The sequence below is a fragment of the Argopecten irradians genome, chromosome 3 (assembly GCF_041381155.1).
Source record: "Argopecten irradians isolate NY chromosome 3, Ai_NY, whole genome shotgun sequence".
Taxonomy (NCBI): Eukaryota; Metazoa; Mollusca; class Bivalvia; order Pectinida; family Pectinidae; genus Argopecten; species Argopecten irradians.
Window position 1 is genome coordinate 27,437,436 of NC_091136.1, and position 18,970 is coordinate 27,456,405.

Genomic DNA, 18,970 nt, shown 5'->3' on the forward strand with positions numbered 1-18,970 from the left:
AACATGTACTGTGCAAGATACAACATTGTTTATTATATAATTATTGACTATATGCTTTAGCCTTCAAGTTTAAACAAAGATGTGACAAGGACACATTTATATATATGATAGTCTATAGCTATAGCGTCTATTATAACCAGTGTCCAATATTTCATTAGATATAGAAAAGATAACAGACAAATGGTTAACACTGAGGAGATATACAGATGGCCATTTGATAAGTTACATGTAGATGCCATGTAAGTTCATATGACCAATACACAAACATACATATGAGTACATGTTAAATGTGATGGCCATGACACAACTGATGAACATAGGAATGACAGAGTCACAGTGACAAACATCATAGATTATCATAACTAGTCATAGTAGATGATGGGCAGAAGGATAAATATAGGATATCACAAGACAACACATAAGGTGTGTTATAGAGACTAGAATGTCTTCTCTGGACAAAAGACTGACCATGGGGGCATGTCTTCATTGGACAAAATACTGACCATTTTGATATTGGATGCCATCATGTTCATCAATAATAAGCTATCTGTCGACAGTCTGACCTTTAGGACATTTTCACTGAACAAAGGCCTATAGTGTCTGCACTTGACATATACAGTAAAACCCCTCTAACTCAAACCCGGATTCCTCGAATACCCCTTATTCGTCGAACTGGTTGTACGGTCCCGACCGTGTCCCTATATAATCTATGTAACAAAACCCCGGATAGCTCGAATAGCTATTCCTCGAATACCCCTTATTCCTCGAACAGAAATATATCCCCGTTTCAGCAAATACATAGTATCTACCCATGTATTCGTCGAACAGGTGTTCGGCCCTTGATATTTTTTTTACCTGTGTCACACCTGACTGCACTGACCGTCACGGATAATAGCTCACGACCTGTGTTTATACAGGTGTCGTATCAAGCCTTTCGGTAATTAAGGGATTAACGGTGTCAGTATTACCTACATACACGATAGCCAGTCGTTGTTTGATGCAAACTTTATTTAAGAAAAGGCATTAAATAATCGATGTCTCTCTCGTAATAATTTTCGCTTAAATACGAAAATACGGAAGATGTTGATTCGTGTTAATAGAAAGTACGCATTGTGAAATAACAAAAGAGTTGGAAGAAATCGCTGACGTCCGACTCCTATATAAGTTCAAATTTTTTTTATTTCAGTGTTGTTGGTTTTTTTCAAAAGATATAAACGATACCAAAATTTGATAGTGCTAAGTACAAATCACATTGACCCATGTTCGTTTTTATCAGTGTGTTCCGTATCTTTTCCCGCATATTGTATTTTCGTAACTTTCCTCGTGAACACGTGTAACCTAACGCTTTTACAAGGTAGACATAGGTATCGTTGTTTGTTCGTAACTATGCTGGTTAATAACTTTATAGTGTGTATTTATTTTGTAAATGTGTTAAATGATTTTTGATAATTAAATCATCGAAATTGTACACATTGTCTGTTTGAACCAATATGGTATTTTGTACCACGTTTGACGATCGTTTACATTTGATTTACTTTGCCGTCAGTATTTTCAAACCCTCATTTTATGTAATACATATTTTTTTCAACTTGATATTGCTATCAAAAAACACTTTCATAAAAAATCCAAAATGCTGAAATTACGGTAATTAAAATGTCATTGCAATGCATTGTTTGTCGTAGAGAAACCGGACATTTTGACTGTCAACGATCGATCATGACCAACCTCGGATGAGTCGAATACCCTGTATTCCTCGAATTATTGATCTTGTCCCCTGCTGTTCGAGTTATAGGGGTTTTACTGTACTAAGACTGACCATAGAATTTAGAGAGGATATGTCTGCACTGGACATATATACTAGGACTGGCAATAGAATTTAGAGAGGATATGTCTGCACTGGACATATATACTAGGACTGACCATAGATTTAGAGATATTATGTCTGCACTGGACATATATACATGTACTTGGACTGACCATAGATTTAGAGATGACATGACTGCACTGGACATATATACTTGGACTGACCATAGATTTAGAGATGATATGTCTGCACTGGACATATATACTAAGACTGACCATAGATTTAGAGATGACATGTCTGCACTGGACATATATACTTGGACTGACCATAGATTTAGAGATGATATGTCTGCACTGGACATATATACTAGGACTGACCATAGATTTAGAGACGACATGTCTGCACTGGACATATATACTTGGACTGACCATAGATTTAGAGATGATATGTCTGCACTGGACATATATACTTGGACTGACCATAGATTTAGAGATGATATGTCTGCACTGGACATTAACTACCATAGAATTTAGAGATGATATGTCTGTACTAAGCATATACTAGGAATGACCAATAGATCCCTTTATCTGTAAAAGGTCCGATCTTTAGGACATCTTCACTGGACAAAGGCCTAGGACTGATCATGACCATAGATTTTGAGATGATATATACTAGGACTGACCATTGATTTAGAGATGATATGTCTGCACTGGACATTAACTACCATAGAATTTAGAGACGATATGTCTGTACTAAGCATATACTAGGAATGACTAATAGATCCCTTTATCTGTAAAAGGTGCGATCTTTAGGACATCTTCACTGGACAAAGGCCTAGGACTGATCATGACCATAGATTTTGAGATGATATATACTAGGACTGACCATTGATTTAGAGATGATATGTCTGTACTGAACATATACTAGGACTGACCACTGATTTAGAGATGATATGTCTGTACTGGACATATACTAGGACTGACCATTGATTTAGAGATGATATATACTAGGACTGACCACTGATTTAGAGATGTCTGTACTGGACATATACTTGGAGTGACCATTGATTTAGAGATGATTTTAACTAGGAGTAACCATTGATTTTGAGATGATATATACTAGAAGTGACCATTGATTTAGAGATGATATGTCTGTACTGGACATATATACTAGGACTGACCATTGATTTAGAGATGATATGTTTGTACTGGACATATACTTGGAGTGACCATTGATTTAGAGATGATTTTTACTAGGAGTGACCATTGATTTTGAGATGATATATACTAGAAGTGACCATTGATTTAGAGATGATATGTCTGTACTGGACATATATACTAGGACTGACCATTGATTTAGAGATGATATGTCTGTACTGGACATATACTAGGACTGACCATTGATTTAGAGATGATATATACTAGGACTGACCACTGATTTCGATATGTCTGTACTGGACATATACTTGGAGTGACCTTTGATTTAGAGATGATTTTTACTAGGAGTGACCATTGATTTTGAGATGATATTTACTAGAAGTGACCATTGATTTAGAGATGATATGTCTGTACTGGACATACATATACGAGGACTGACCACAGCGATATTTTCATTTGACATAAATGTAGGCTTGGGAATGACCATATAGGTATAGAGACTACCAGGAAAGGCTTAAACTGGTTTAAATGGATTGTAACATACGTACAGACTTTCTAATCAAAATACTCATAAACCATTACATATAATTATATAAGGACACAGGGACTATTACTTCAAATTTCTGATCATACATCATCAATGTAGGCCATCATTATAAAAATATTGATCTCAGCATTTACATAAGGAAATAAAGTAAATATAAACATCTAAAATTATAGAGTAGCAGATTAGTATTTCCATAGATAGCTGTAACCTTAGTAACTAAACCTATCAAGCAGTCCTAATGAGCAATGGCCCTTCAATCACTTATGGTATCAGTTTACCATCAGGATGATATAGATAATACAGGATGGGTATTTCCCACAAACATGAGGATATCTAGTCAATACTTCCACTCATGACTCGAGATAACACCTTTCAAAATCAAATGACATCACTTATCTATATATAGCTACATAAATTGGAATTTATATATAGTGCATTAACAAACTCAGTTTTACATTGGATTAGTATGATGACCATTACATCGTACACCAGTTGAACAGTTGTGACATGGCCTTGCATTATTAATGTTCTAAATATATATCACAGGTACACTGTGTTTCACCTTATACATATTACTAAGCAGTAACACATTCGATTTATCAACCCAATATATCCTACACAAATACAGACACGTGTCTGATACATACTGTCACGTGTTGATCATCAAAGTCTTATATCACTTACAAATACATTTTATTCTAAACAATTAAAGGTTAATTACACAGTAAACAAATATGCATGTATAATCATTTCTATTACCAGCCCAGAAATATTAATTTAAGACTATAATGAAGTAACAATTAATATAAACTCTGTAGACTAATAGTAGTAAATTATGTTCCTTCAAACAAAGTGATGAAAGCACAAAATGTGCATGTAGTTAAACCTTTCTATATAAACACCACCCAAAGACAAAGGAAATGGTCTCTAAAGCCAAGTGATGTTAATCATACATATCCGTAATTAGTTAATATATGCAGGTAAAATTATAATCCTGGAGGACCCTATATAAGTGGTTGGTTTTTTAAGCAGTTAGATCTTATACAGAGGTGTTCGGTTAGGTAGCAAGTTTCGCTGTATATCAACTTATCAAGAATGCTATTATGGGAGTGGATTACATGTACAGTGTACTTTATTATTGATACATTAGAGAAATAACAAAATTTGTTCATCAATGGTATTGGCTAGCCATGGTGAAATTACAATCTCCGAAATTTAACATATCTGTATCGGCTATGAGTGTGAAAAAGTCATTATAGATTATTGTAACAGGAAAAGAAAAATTGTAGCAACCAGACGAAGCTTGAACCTGGGACTTCCAAAACCAAGTCTGATATTGTGCATGTAAATTGATTAACCCAATAGCCTGGTCAATGATAAGATCTCAGGTTTGAATCCTGGTCTGGCTGCTACATTTTCTCCTCTGGTCTTACAAAATTGACAAGACTGCCAACCCATGTTCAAGTATTGGGTAGATGCTGAGCTGGGGATATGCGAACATGTGAGTGGCTGTGCTTTTGGGGATAAAGACTTGGAGAAAGGTGGGATATAACAGAATTGTACTGGATCAATCATTGAACGGTGACCAGGTAAATCATTCTGTAGAGCATTTGGCTAATATTCAGAGATCCTAGGTTCATATCCCGCTGCATTTTCTCTTCTCCTGTTACATGAGACTCGACTCATAGATCGCAACCAAGGTACTCATATATATATACATCTTTTGATCCTTTTCAAGTAATTACATTTTTGTATATCACTTGCAACAAGGTTTTGTCACAATTCACAGGCTTCATGTATATGTAGGAGAAAATGCAATTGTCAAGAAAGGACAAAATGTTACTGTAGCAATGGGATAGCCTTAAGCTATAGGTTCGATCCTGGACCATTCAAACACTGGACAGGACAGATACTCTCAAACTCTTTACCATCTTCTGTCCTAGTTCCATATTTCATGTGGAAAGTTGTGTACAGAGGAGGGTGGGGGAGGGGGGAGATGTTAAAAAAAGCCATTATGTAATTTATGTATATATGTGACTCCCACATAAACAAAACTTAGATGGGTCAATTCCAATGACTTAGTAAAATAATTGAAATTAAAAGAAATGCTTGGTTACATACATGTATTATGCAATATACATACCTGACCAATAAATGGGAGTGCACTTTTTCATGTCCACATCAACTTCATATAAACCGCCTCTGACAGTTATGATGTCTTTTTCAAACATTGTCTTCTCATCTTCTGTTATATTCTGCATAGCACGAAATCTACATTCTATCCTTAAAGAGTCATACCCGATAAAGGGTCTCCATTCCTTGTCTCCTACCTGTTTGTAGAACCACCGAACCTCTTCGGGTCTCAGGTGATTAACAAACTCATATTGTGAGTGAAGATGTCGTCTGCTACCGACGAGCGGAGGAGTCGAGCGCGCTTCACTCGTAACAGATGTTCCACTAGCGCTGTCACTGTCTTTTGAGTAGTATGGTTCGTCGTCTTCATCGTCCGAAGGAAAAAGTGATGGGTACAGTCGATCGGTTGAACCTGGTCGCGAAGATGAATGATGCCGGGATGGACTTCCATTTATTCCGTCACATGGGGAAGCTACCCCTAAATCTCTCATCATATTTGTTGAATATTTCCATGAACGCTCGGCGTAACTAACTCCAGACTGTTTTCAGAAACCGATCAATAAACGATAGCAGACACATCGAATCACGTCAGCTGTGTCTTACTCTGAACTCTTCTTCGTTGACCTCTCACCTGCAGACAACCTTCACCTTTAAAACACGCAGAGCTAGCTTTCTTATTGGCGAACTAAACAAAGTAAAATAATTCTCAAGATATTATGCATGAAAGATTCATAAAAGAACACGAATAATTCTTACTGGATAATTTGTGGGATCGTAAATCGTAAGAGATTAAAAATTGAATAAAAAAAGTTTCTGATTATAAATACGAAACTAAACCAACGGAGAAGTGCGTCCTTGATGTTTGACAACAAGCGGACGACACACACGCACGTGTGTGACCAAACTCGGAAATCAGAAGCATTTTCAGTACATTTGCTGTTAATTATAGCTGACACGGAAGAACATTTGTCATAAACTTCGTAGCTGTGTATGTATTTAAATGATTACACCAATAATTAACTATATTCGTTAGATGTCACGATAAGTCGAGTGGGTTTTGCATCAGTCATTCATTTCATAATCAGAGTAACGTCATTGATGGTACAATTTGTGCCCTAACGTTACTGTACTCGTGTAGTGTAGAAGCCTAGAAAAAAATCAGCTTCATTAAATAATTATTAATTTAAAGTTTTATTTGTGACCTCTATCATTTATGAATTTTAATTCTTCGAACATGTAACAGGTTTTAAAAGTTATTTGATGAAATTATTCACATTTTTTGCATCAGACACCATTAATGTAGCCCGAGATACTCTGGCACTGACACCACACTTAGAAATTATGACAGATAGATGTCTGGTGTAGGGCCAAAGCACTCCTGTACTTGAAAATCTGGAATTAGCCGACACCGTTTGGTATCGGGCCAGGTCATCTCCGATTCAGACAGCTTACAAAACATTACCACAGAGAAGTGTCACTTATCTTTGTCTTTTCAACAAACGAATAATTTATCTACTCATAACAATCCATTTTTTCTTGCATGCAGGTTATTTTATGTCAATACAGTAGTTTCATTTTCATAACTTAACATTTATCTCCTCATTATCGCCATTTTCTCATAGTATGTAATTACTAAATTGCCTCTACTCTCCACAGATTGTTGGGTAGATAAATCACTCATTTGTTGAAAAGACCAAGATACCCAAAAGTGTTGGCTAATTCCAGATTTTATACTATTGCGCTCTGGCCCTACACAGACATTTATCTGTCACAATGTCAAAGTCTGGTGTCAGGGCCAGAGTATCTTGGGCTACATTAATGGAGCACTCATTTCATAAAATTCAGGCAACAGACAAATATGAAAATGCTGTCATAGGAAAGGGTAGTTACTGTTTGATGTAAATGGAAAAAATGCATGAAATACAATTGCAATGCACATGAAAAAGTAAGTGATGAATAGGCTTATTATGTTTATAATAATTATGTCACTTGAGTCGCTTGACTGTACATTATGTATGTTCATGGAAAAGAATTCTTTATTTCATGACACAAAATTTTATATACATGTAGTTGTACATGTCCATTTATTTCATTCTATATTATCCTCTTTCTTTAAACAGGTATAACAACTCTACTGTTTTGACAGAAGAAGTTTCAGAAAGCTTTATTGTGTACTCCTTATAAGGAAGTGACCATGTGGCCAGTGGTATTAGCATTTGCTCGGACCTATGCTCCGTATGTCTTATTCCCCATCACAGCTACTATTGGATTTGTTGGCTATATGTACGAGTCCAACTTTAGACAAATAAATACACCATTTAAATCAATTACAATCCAGGAGGAGCGAGATCAAAGGAAGTTGGAAGAGGTTAAAGACCAGACAGACATAACAAATCTAGAAAGTTTAAAATCCAAGCCAAATGTGCCAAGCAGCATCCTTGATAGAAATGATAAAGCTAATATAAAGAAACATGACAATCCAAGATGAGTGATTGCTAGTTATGATTTTTCATGATATTGTTATAATATATCAGCCTGTGTATTCATTAAACCTGTAACTTAAAAACTATCACAAACTTTTGCATTTAAAAGAGGAAAGAGTGGAGAGAAGATCAAGATATGAAACAAGTTCTACAATAATATTGAGCATATTAATATCAAACCTAGTTCTGGCATAACAAAAACAAAAAAACAGCAAGTTAGCAACAACAACAAAAAGACACTACCTTTGATTTTCTTTTATTATAAAATGAAAAATCATTGATCATTTTTAGTGTAATGTTCATTGTCTAGATTGTGCTTTTGATGTATGTGATTATTGAATTCTTATTTTAGAGTAACTAGTATGTGTTAGGCACCATCTATCATCTACGAATAGGTGACAGAATTCCAATTCCGTGGAAAGACTTATGGAATCAGGAGATTCTAATTTCATTAGAGTGTTTTATAAAATACAAACTAATAAAAGGAAGATGTAATCTTTCAGATGAAAGATATTTTGTTATATATTATTAAAAGTCTTTGTTTAATTATCATATTGATGACAATTATATGTAAATGATTTATAATTATTATAATGTTCCATTTAGGTTAAATTAGGTTTAAGGACATTGTACGCCATTATTGATTTATTTGAGGCAGTATTCTGTTCAAGCTACTAAGAGTTATTTCCCCTGCATATGTATGTAACACCAGGTTTGTTCAATAGGAGTTATCTTTCTGCACTAAAGGTACGTTGTGTATATATATGTAATACAGAACTAATTAACCGGTGAATTTATTTTTGCTTAGTCTTCACAAGAAGCATATATATATCCAAGAATATATACAAGGTTTCGAAAGTCTGTTTTCCATTGAAACAGGTGATGTTTCTTGCACTGGTTATGTAAATGGAGTGGGTCGGTGTGGCTTGTAAATAGTGTTAAATACGGTCTCTGTCACTCAGCTGATGGAGCATGCTTCTTTGGCTCAGTCGGTAGAGCCGTAGATTTCCCCGCCGGAGACCCGGGTTCGATTCCTGGTCGGGGCACTCGACAGGAATGTGTATTTTCCCTGTTCTTCTACAGTTATGGTGGCAACTATGAATCTCTGCTAGATCTTTAACATATGTACATGTTACACCTACTCGTAGTCTTGAACATCAAGTGAGATTACTTGTATCAAGGTTACCGAGAACAAACATAATACAAAGACCTGTGAAGTTTCATGAAAACCAGACTACAGATTTAGTCAGGAGGAGTTGGCAGACCACAGGCATTTGACTCTATAGGTTTATTTTTTACATTTACTATGTACATGTATATGTAATACTGTGTTGTGTCAACATAGTATTACATATATGAAGAGAAAAAAAATCTATATAGCCAAACGCCTGTGGGCAGACAATCTACAGATGGTCAGAATACTACATCCCTTTACGTAATGTATACTGGTAGTATTTTACGAGGTAAAGATAATGTAAATATATAATATATGAAAAGTAATATGGATGAGAGTTTCGCTATTACATGAAGACACTAGAATATAATGCAGCTTCACATTCACATAAGTGTAGCATGTACGTGTATACGAAGCTTACACTGAATGCTGTCCTTTTCACAGGACATTGGTTCAGAAAGAACCATTCAAACAGACATCCAAAGACTGGAAGCAATTCAGTTCACTAAACCTTTTACATATAATCTGTTGTCAACTATTATCGTTGTTTGGGAAATAAAAAGCATCATCAATGTCCCTAATTGAACAAAATTGAAGAATTACAAAAATTTATAACTAATGATGTTGATGCATCGTGGTTTCATCATCATGACAGATGGAAGTGCGCTGACCAGCCATGGGGTGATCAAGTCCCAGTCGGGGATCACTCACAGGCGTTTGGCTCTATATATACATTTTCCTCACTATATATATAAAGGTAATACTGTGTCGGACACAAACACAGTATTACTTATACTTGAATATACATAGACAGAAAAATGTCTATAGAGCTAAACGTCTGTGGACCTCTACGCTATCCGCCAATCCAGAATCGCTGAAATACGTTTGGTATGTTCATTCACAATAGGTATTATTACATGTATATTGCCTTTTCTACACCTCATATCGTTTCTACCATAGCCACAATGGAGCCATTTCTGTCTCTCTTCTTCAACTTCCTCCTGACTGATCTAGCAATACCGATGATTCGTAGGGCCTTCCACATAGACTGCCCTACAAAACCCTGGTAACCTCCATTGGAAGGCACCATCCGTGCCACCCTCCCTGCTGACAGTCTGCTGCTAGATCCCGGTATTTGGCCCGCTTCCTCTCATAAACATTATCCATCCGTTCTTCACATGACGATACAGTCAACTCCGCCAAGATTATATGTCATTGTTATTTGTGGCGGAAACTGCATTCGGCCTCCCAGATCCGCTCGCATTTGTTAGTCCCCCACTGTACCAAGTAGTCCCTTTCACACTACCTTTCGAAATCTGCTACCCTGCTCGAACAGATTTTATGCTCCTTTGTCCTTCCTTACTTTCTTTAAGTTCTTCCCTGATGCATCTGCTACCTTAGATAACACTTTGTTGTGATACCATGAATATCTACCATCTGCCAATGCAACTGAGCATGAAGACAGAATGTGCTCTACATTGGCTGGTTCGCCACATATTTTGCAATTGGGTTCAGCTGATATTCCCGGTGTTACCAAGTTTGTTGATGAGGCAATACGTCATATACTGAATCCAACTGAAACTGCAGTCTCTGCGCGTCAATCGACCAGACCAGCCTCGGATAATGCTCCATGTCAAATTCATTGGACATTCACCTTCCCAGTTTAACCACAGGTTTTTTGCTCTATAGACATTTTTCTCTCTATATATATGTAATACTGTGTCGACACAGTATTACATATATAGAGAGAGAAATGTCAAGAGCCAAACGCCTGTGTCGACACAGTATTACATATATAGAGAGATAAATGTCAAGAGCCAAACGTCTGTTGTTTAACCAATTGACCTGCGTCTTCATGCTGGTTGCCTGGACTGCTGGACCGTTCTTTGTTCCTCCATCAGGCAGACATCCTTTTACAAGCTGCTTATTCTCATACGTAGCTGTTCCTTATGATACACTGCTGTTCTTGCGACAGAGATGGAATCTGGTCGACCTAAGAATTAAAATCAGTCCACGTCGCTATTACCGTAAGACCACTTTTACTCAAACACTAGTTTGTCTAAGAGAGGTTTTATTCTATATGATGAAATGTGCTACTCAAAGCGTCTGGCTTACATGCTTTTATCACTCTCGACGACAGCCAAAGATGGATCTGCTGAGCTTCCCCCTCCTGGTCACTTGCTTTAAATATATCATTTTAACCTCTCACTATAATGCAATCGCAACCGAAAAAAATGCCTACACACATACAAGTATATTAATTCAAAATTACGAAAAAAACACCTTCTAATACAGTTGAATCGATAATACCCCTAACACGTCCAGTATTCCATGGTATTTGACCGGTTCTAGGTGTACCCTATATGTATAAATACGCGATAATCAATTAGCGCTTATTCGTTCAATGTACGTCACAGAATTATCGATCCGCATACATTAGCGAGCTGATGACGACAAAGGGACGATCGATCTGCCGCGCCATTATACCAAAACATCGGAACCAGCATCAGCAGCAGACAGAAAAACGAGACCAGAGAAAGGCAGAATCACTAAGAAGGTGAGTTGAGATTGACTTTCTGTTGTAGACTAATGTTGTGTACCTAGTGATCATTTCATATCAAAGATGATAAGAAAAAATGGTCTGGTTCCTAACCAGATGGTATGGAAGGTAGACTACGGCGGAACTGAAGCGTGATTGTAAAATATGTACAGTCTTGTAGGTATAAGCTTTAGTGTGGGGTGTTTGGGTTATATCTAGTTTGATTCATATTGTGAAATAGGTCATAATAGATAGTCTTGGTGATACAAAGATGGATATCATAACACAATCCTAATGTAATTTTCGACATTACCTAACTACACCGTATGGTTCTATAGGATAGATGACAGCAGCACCTACTCAAATTGACGTAATTTTGAAATAGAAATTTTGGGAAAGCAAATATTTCTTTCTTTACTACAAAGAAAAATGCAACATTTTAAACACAAAATAATTTTTCTGTTCAATCTTCCTATGCTAAATTTATATCCCTTACTTCCATGTATATTGTTTGTGAGCTTGATGAAATGAAGGATGCGCTCTCTAACGAGAAAACTGTTGCGAATTACGGTATTCTTAATTTCATAAATATGGTACACATATCTAATGACTCAATACAACTATGAAATATACGAAAGACAATATTTACTAGGATATTTTATTTTTATTTTTACGATAAACAAAATCAGGAATGAATTGTACTTGTTATAGCTGTCAAACAATTCCATATTGATCCATGCCATTTTTGTGATTTCTCTTGCTATCCGATTTTTTCATGTTTTAAAATTGGACCTGTCACGCGACTTTTAAGAATTAACTCCATTTATAGCATCCTCTTGGGGTTTCCGTGAATATTGGTTATTGTTTACACAGACTATACAGACCGATAATCAATAACTCGGGGCGAGGACAAAGAGACTTGAGTCTGATATTGCGTGGGAGGTCTCCGCAATTATATAGAGTTACATGGTCGTGGGCAGTACACAGAAAATAGAAAACTGCTCATATCAATCTTCTGTCTACAAATCGATAGATTGTCATCTTTGGTAGAGCTCTGCAATTTAATCTGCTGCAGCTTTGTCAGGGACATTACGACGGCATGTCATTCTGAAAGGAATATGTTTTCGATAATTTAGCTGACGTCACATTCTTTACATCATTCAGTCCCAGACAATGTTAGAACGTAACTAGATATTCAACAGTTGACCGACTGTTGATTATCATGTTTATCAAATTCAAAAATTAAATTATGCCAGTTTAGATAAACATGATAAATAAACGTAACTTTACACCGTGTGATCAATGTCGTTTCCCTTCACACAATGCAAGTCATAATTTTTCTGTTTACCATAAAATATAGTGTCTTACTAGAGAGCAACTATTCTGTAGTCAGAAGTCGAAAGCCATTCAACCATTCGGAATCAAGAGATGATGGATGGATAGAAATGGTCAATGAGAGACACTGTATGTGTTAAAATTGCTATGTAGCTTATCACATGATTTTGCAATTGTGAAAATCGCATGACACATAAACGGGATGAATCCATTTATTACACCACAACACAGAGACGTGGGAAATGCTTTTTTATCATTGCACTAATGACATGACGAAGGTTAGGATTTTCAGCACAAGGATGTGTCAAAATACACGTCGAATGTAACTATGCCATACCATGTAATTGTTCATATATATAAAGGTACTATATTGCTTGAGGTAGATAGGTCATATCATGTCAGAACGAATATACGTGCCCACCTAACTACTAGTATACGACGACATTATTATCTGTCTAGAAGTATTTAGAGGTACAACATTGCACCTAATGCAATGCATAATTTTCTTTATATCTTCCACGAAATGTTAAATATCATAATTTGCATATAAACTCTATTTTTCGCAGGAAATGCTTTCCCTTATATTAGTCGCCATAGTTGGTTTGGCGAATGGCGCATCGTACGCGGACTTGCTCTCCGAGTTGAATGGTTTGTATGACCTTGACCCCAGCTACTTTGACGATAACCTTGTAAGCAGGAGTTCTCCTGGAGACTGGGGCCTTTCCTACAGGGATGCCACACTCAATGACCCCGAACTACTGGGGGAAGCTGCTCTGAGGGACCAGGAGTACCTGGAGCAGAGCCCACTCTGGGGATATCAGTCGATGTCAGGTAAGAATCAATATATAATGTCACTAGACAGAGTATTATAGACTACACTACATACTGTGGATAATGAGTCTTGAGAGCAACATTCAAGAGAGAATTTACTCTAAGGCGTCAGGGATCGATTCAATATAGTGATATTGCATACCGTCGTTCAACTTCGCTTTCAAAACAATTGCAGACACGCAAACAAATCAAGACAAAACATCGAGAATAAATATGTAAACATCGAGAATAAATATGTTAATAACAGTATCAGTTTCCATTTCTACCTGTAAAACATTTCCTCGGAATTATTGGTATCGTATGTTTCTGTAAAATAGGCGGAACTGGCGGTGGCAAGGAAAACCCCAAGGAAGTGAAGACTGACAAGGTCCTACCAGCCTACTGTAACCCTCCCAACCCTTGCCCCATTGGATACACTGGTGTGTATATCAGTTAATGAACGGAACAATACAGAAACATAACCTACATAATAGTCACATATTGTCCAATAAACTTGCTGGCTACTGATAAGCATTCGTTGTTGTATAGAGATCGTTCCCGTTTAAATGTCGGAATTGCACATTGGTTTTCTGCGGAGCTGACGTTAAACTTCGAGCTTACAGAATGTTTTTACAGATTTTTTATAAGTGTTCTAGATATCCTAAGGCTAATGCCTTACAATACACGTGTATTTGTATTTTGATATATGTTCAAAATGTAGTTTTGCAAAGCATTTCCAAGACAGTTGCACTTTGCCTTGACCTCATTTTGTAGCGAAACAAACTCACTTTCAATTTGATGTAAAGCTGTATAGTGTAAAACATATCTGAACGTCATCCTACCTTCCTTATAGCCAAAGACAACTGCGTGGAGACCTTCTCTAACACCCCCGAGAACAACCGGAACTTGATGAAGCAGCAGGATTGTCCATGCGATTCCGAACACATGCTCAGTTGCCCCAATGACAAAAGCCGTATTAACACTGAAGCCCAGAGTACAGACGAGATCAGCAACATGCTGCAGGGCATCGGTCTTAGTGACGCTGTGGTAAGTATCAACTTGGTGTTACCTTAATGATGACGACTTATTTGTAATTTGGTTTTTGTTTGTTTGTTTGGCTTTTATTCAATACTTCCAAATATTGAGAAAAGTTAGAGTTACTTATACTGGTCAATGACAAATGCTCGCCAAGTACCAATGCTCGCTATTTCAAACAATTTCTGATAGTGTCTTCTATAGGCAGATGACTAATTTATTTACAGATTTTAAAGTGTACCTATACAAGTACACACACGATGGCGAGAATAGGTACTTGTGAGAATTGGTCACCTGCTAGTAAGGGGTCTATATATAACGAAATAATCGAACTATTTCAGGGATTTGCCCATTCTTAGTGTGTTCATATCTAGTCTACATTTTGAAATAAATGCATTTGAGCCATGTATAAATAATCCATCACCATGGCAGGTAATTGCAGCATAAGGCCTCGGGAGTAATCTCGCTTCCAACTTCGCAGTTAACACTTTAACGAGGATATCATAGTATCTATATACGTTTTAAGCAGTCTTTTAGTTCTCATCGATGAGCAAACAGCAAATTCTTTTGCAGTGTTCAGGATCGTAGTTGCCATTATTTGCATACAAGAATTTAATTTTCATTACCCATCGTCTCGTTGTAGGATGAGAACCCCTACTTTGGATCGACAGAAGACAGAATCTCCCGAGTCGCTAAAAAGAGTCCACATATGATTAAGAAAAGGGTATGATGTGATTTTATGCATACCTAAAAGTATTTCTTCTTCGAAATAGGCTATTTTGAGGGGGGAAGTTCACATGACCTTGCGGTCTAAAAGTATTTCGTCTTCGAAATAGACTATTATAAGGGGGAAAGTTCAAATGAACTTCCGGTCTGCCAATATTGGTCACTAGAAAGCTTTTGTGTGACGTTAAAGGTTTCACTAATTATGCCGCTATGGTGCTGTATCATGAATCAAGTTGTAATATGTACACGTACATAAAGACATATGATAAACATAAAGTCGGGTACCTTACCAATCAATAATCAGATCACATAACCATCTGGTCGTTACTATAAGTGTTGTCGCCACTAAGTCCAAGTTGTAAATCGATCTCTCAACAATCAATCAAACCAAAATCGATCAGAGAGCGCTGTACTTTAATGAACGTGCATGTTTACACAGGCACATTTTCATAACATGAAATTGACCAGAATACACATGAATTTCATATTTAAAAACTGACCTGAAATTGACCAGAAAATGATGCATCGAAATGTCTATTTTTATGATGCTTGTTCTTGACTTAGGGCTTTTATGTGAAGTCTTGGACAAAATTAATGCTTTTACATTTTTTACTTCTCGGCAGGACATCTAAACGAGTCCTCGTGTTTTTCAGCTTAATATATAGTTATACTTCCACACATACATTCATTTAAACAAAAGTGACCTGTTATTTGTAGAAATTAAACATAAGTGGTATTCTAGTACTAGTTTCCATTTCTTACTTCCAATTATTCCTATAAGATTTATCCTTAGAACAAGTTCTAATTCACTATTGATTTTCTCCAGACACCAGAGGAGTATGCTGAGCCTACCCAGAAGGGAGGACCCACAAAGCTGGCCAAGAAAAGCGGAGAGAATTACGACAAGCAGAAGATTTTTCTTGATCTTCTGGACGAGTTTCAGTAGTCCGGTACTACATCTGGAATGGGATAATGATGTCCAAAAACGGAGAACCAAATTATTTATAAAGATAAAATTCATAACAAAAAGCATAACATGAACATTCTTTGGTTATTTAAAGTTTACATATTTTATTGAAAATAACAAAATTATTATAAATTGACAAATATGGTTTATATATTTTTGCCCAATAAATTATTACATTGACATAATATTTTAGAGGGAATTAATTTGAAATTCAAATAGGAAATAATCATTTATTCCAACAAGCATTATAAATGTATTTGTAACATTCTTTCGGTATCTACTTGAATATCTTAGATTTGGACAAATTAGTTTAAGTTATTGTCTTTCAATGTGTTGTGAAGAAATCATGGTTTGTTTGAATGGCCAAGTGATATTTAGAAAGGTAAATTTCATAATACTGTATATTAAAAGCTAAAAGAATTCCTCCGAAGGTTGAGATCTGTTTTCTATGACCATGAATAAATACCAGCATCGAAGAAGCACTTCAGATGAAGTTGAGTTACAAAACAACAACAAAAGACACGTCTGTTTGTCTGGAATAAGAATTTAAATGATTGAACAGTGCTCAAAATACAATTTTAACAAAGAGTTAGACGACTGTGTACTTTAAAACTCACAAAATCCATTTCGGACTTTCCTTTTGCGATCGGCGCATTCAGTACCATCTTTGAGATTATTGTCAAAAAATTGGAATTCGATGCCAATCATTCATGAATGAGAAGAGCAGGGCAAGCATGATTTCGGTTGTTCTTTTGACAGAGAAAGTTGAGTTTTCGTTAAGTATTGTGACTGTTATTTTAGAGTTTGAATAATTTAGTACACCTAAAAGAAAACAAGTTTTCAATCTATTTCGAATTATTGAAAATTGAATTTAATTCAAATATGCTCAGGAATCACAAAATGTCCCTGGCTATTCACACGCCGACTATCCTTTCAGTTAAATATCAATCACATGATGGAACTAAGCAATATGCTTATCATGTTATAATTTTTGTTTGAAATAATTTATAAAAGATCGAGAGCATTTAGTTAGAAAACAAAAGAAACTTAGGTACAAGGATTGGAATCTATGAATGTTGTTAGTATGCATTAAAAGTTGTTTTGTTTAGTATCATTGTTGTTGCGATTTTTTCGTCTGTATTTATTCGCTGTCTGATTGACTATCCACGACTATTAAATCTCACTACTCTACGTTGGTATAATAAGGTGTCTGAAGGTCGCCAATGGAACAAAGGACGCCTGGTCTTAATGGATACCAATCATGCACATTCTTCAAAGCTTGACTATAACAAATTGACAAGCCATCTTGCATGTTGACGAAGTCCACCATTTTTTAAAACGTAGTGAAGTTATCTTTCTAAAAGTTAACACAAAAGTTCCCCTTTAGTTCTCTTGATGTGCAATGCTCTATATTCGGATATACTGTAAAATTACACGACCGGCAGGTGTTGGTTTGGACACGAATTTTAATTACCACCTTTTCCAAAAGTATACTGATGTGCTCTCATTGGCCTTAGTTGTAGAAATTTCATATTGGGACCGATTGGACCACCGGGACCTGCCACGAACTTTTTCACAACAGTATATGTATAGATTATAGTATTAATAGTATGAAGGGTTTTTTTCTACCGCCGAGTTCATATCCTTGACACTATAATACATACTGTTGGTAAAAAAATCGTGCCAGGTCCCTGTGGATCGGACATCATTGCCGACGTAAAACTTTCTTGGATTATGCTTTCAGTGTTAGCACTATTGTTTCGATAAAACTGACAAGTCTCGTTCTCATAAAGAACTGACAATAAGTTACAGTTTATTTGCACCAACATATTGTACAATAGACCATTTTTAGATGTTTTATGGGTAATGTGGCCTATAACATGATAGGACCAAGTATAAATGTATAAACTGTAACAGTCTCAAACCCTACCAAACGAAACACAAGACATCTAGAATTGAAAACATCAAATTTGACAGTTTTTTCCTGCAGATTCTCAGAAAACATAGGCGATATTTCATACTTTGTACCTGCTGTGATGGATCCGTGGTCGGTCCATATGTATATTAATCTTGCACTGATCTTCTGAGGGGTGACAGTTGCAATTCCGGATTTTGGCCATTGAAGTTTAAATTGTTACCGCTATTATTACAGAAAAAATGCAGGGATCTTGTTAAATTTTTATATACCCAGGTATGCATTATTTGGGCCATAATTGTGCATGTATATGCTCAGTTTTTATATCTTCGAAAAAATAACATG

General features: G+C 36.1%; 2 protein-coding genes across 3 annotated transcripts in view; one reads left to right on the top strand and one right to left on the bottom strand.

Annotated features, from left to right (window-relative positions):
* LOC138318062 (phospholipase DDHD1-like) overlaps nt 1-6,290 on the bottom strand; it is a 41,345-nt gene extending 35,055 nt beyond the window's left edge. Inside the window, exon 1 of one of the 2 annotated variants that reach the window (XM_069260124.1) lies at nt 5,652-6,290. In XM_069260124.1, coding sequence (XP_069116225.1) covers nt 5,652-6,135 — 484 coding nt within the window. In that variant the 5' untranslated portion in view covers nt 6,136-6,290. The remainder of the gene's footprint in view (nt 1-5,651) is intronic. The other variant, XM_069260123.1, reaches the window with a different exon arrangement.
* Nucleotides 6,291-11,730: 5,440 nt separating this feature from the next.
* On the top strand, nt 11,731-17,819 carry LOC138318065 (neuroendocrine protein 7B2-like). Its single transcript, XM_069260131.1, has 6 exons — nt 11,731-11,855; nt 13,739-14,003; nt 14,321-14,422; nt 14,836-15,029; nt 15,661-15,741; nt 16,570-17,819. The coding sequence occupies exons 2-6, from the start codon at nt 13,742-13,744 to the stop codon at nt 16,687-16,689; spliced, it is 759 nt and encodes a 252-aa protein (XP_069116232.1). The 5' UTR covers nt 11,731-11,855; nt 13,739-13,741; the 3' UTR covers nt 16,690-17,819.
* The last annotated feature ends 1,151 nt before the right edge of the window (nt 17,820-18,970 follow it).

Bases quoted from the DNA above. Each gene is read 5' to 3' on its own strand.
- LOC138318065 (XM_069260131.1), top strand. From the start codon at position 13,742: ATGCTTTCCCTTATATTAGTCGCCATAGTTGGTTTGGCGAATGGCGCA. The intron at 14,004-14,320 runs GTAAGAATCAAT...TCTGTAAAATAG, and splicing joins GGGATATCAGTCGATGTCAG to GCGGAACTGGCGGTGGCAAG. The intron at 15,742-16,569 runs GTATGATGTGAT...GATTTTCTCCAG, and splicing joins CACATATGATTAAGAAAAGG to ACACCAGAGGAGTATGCTGA.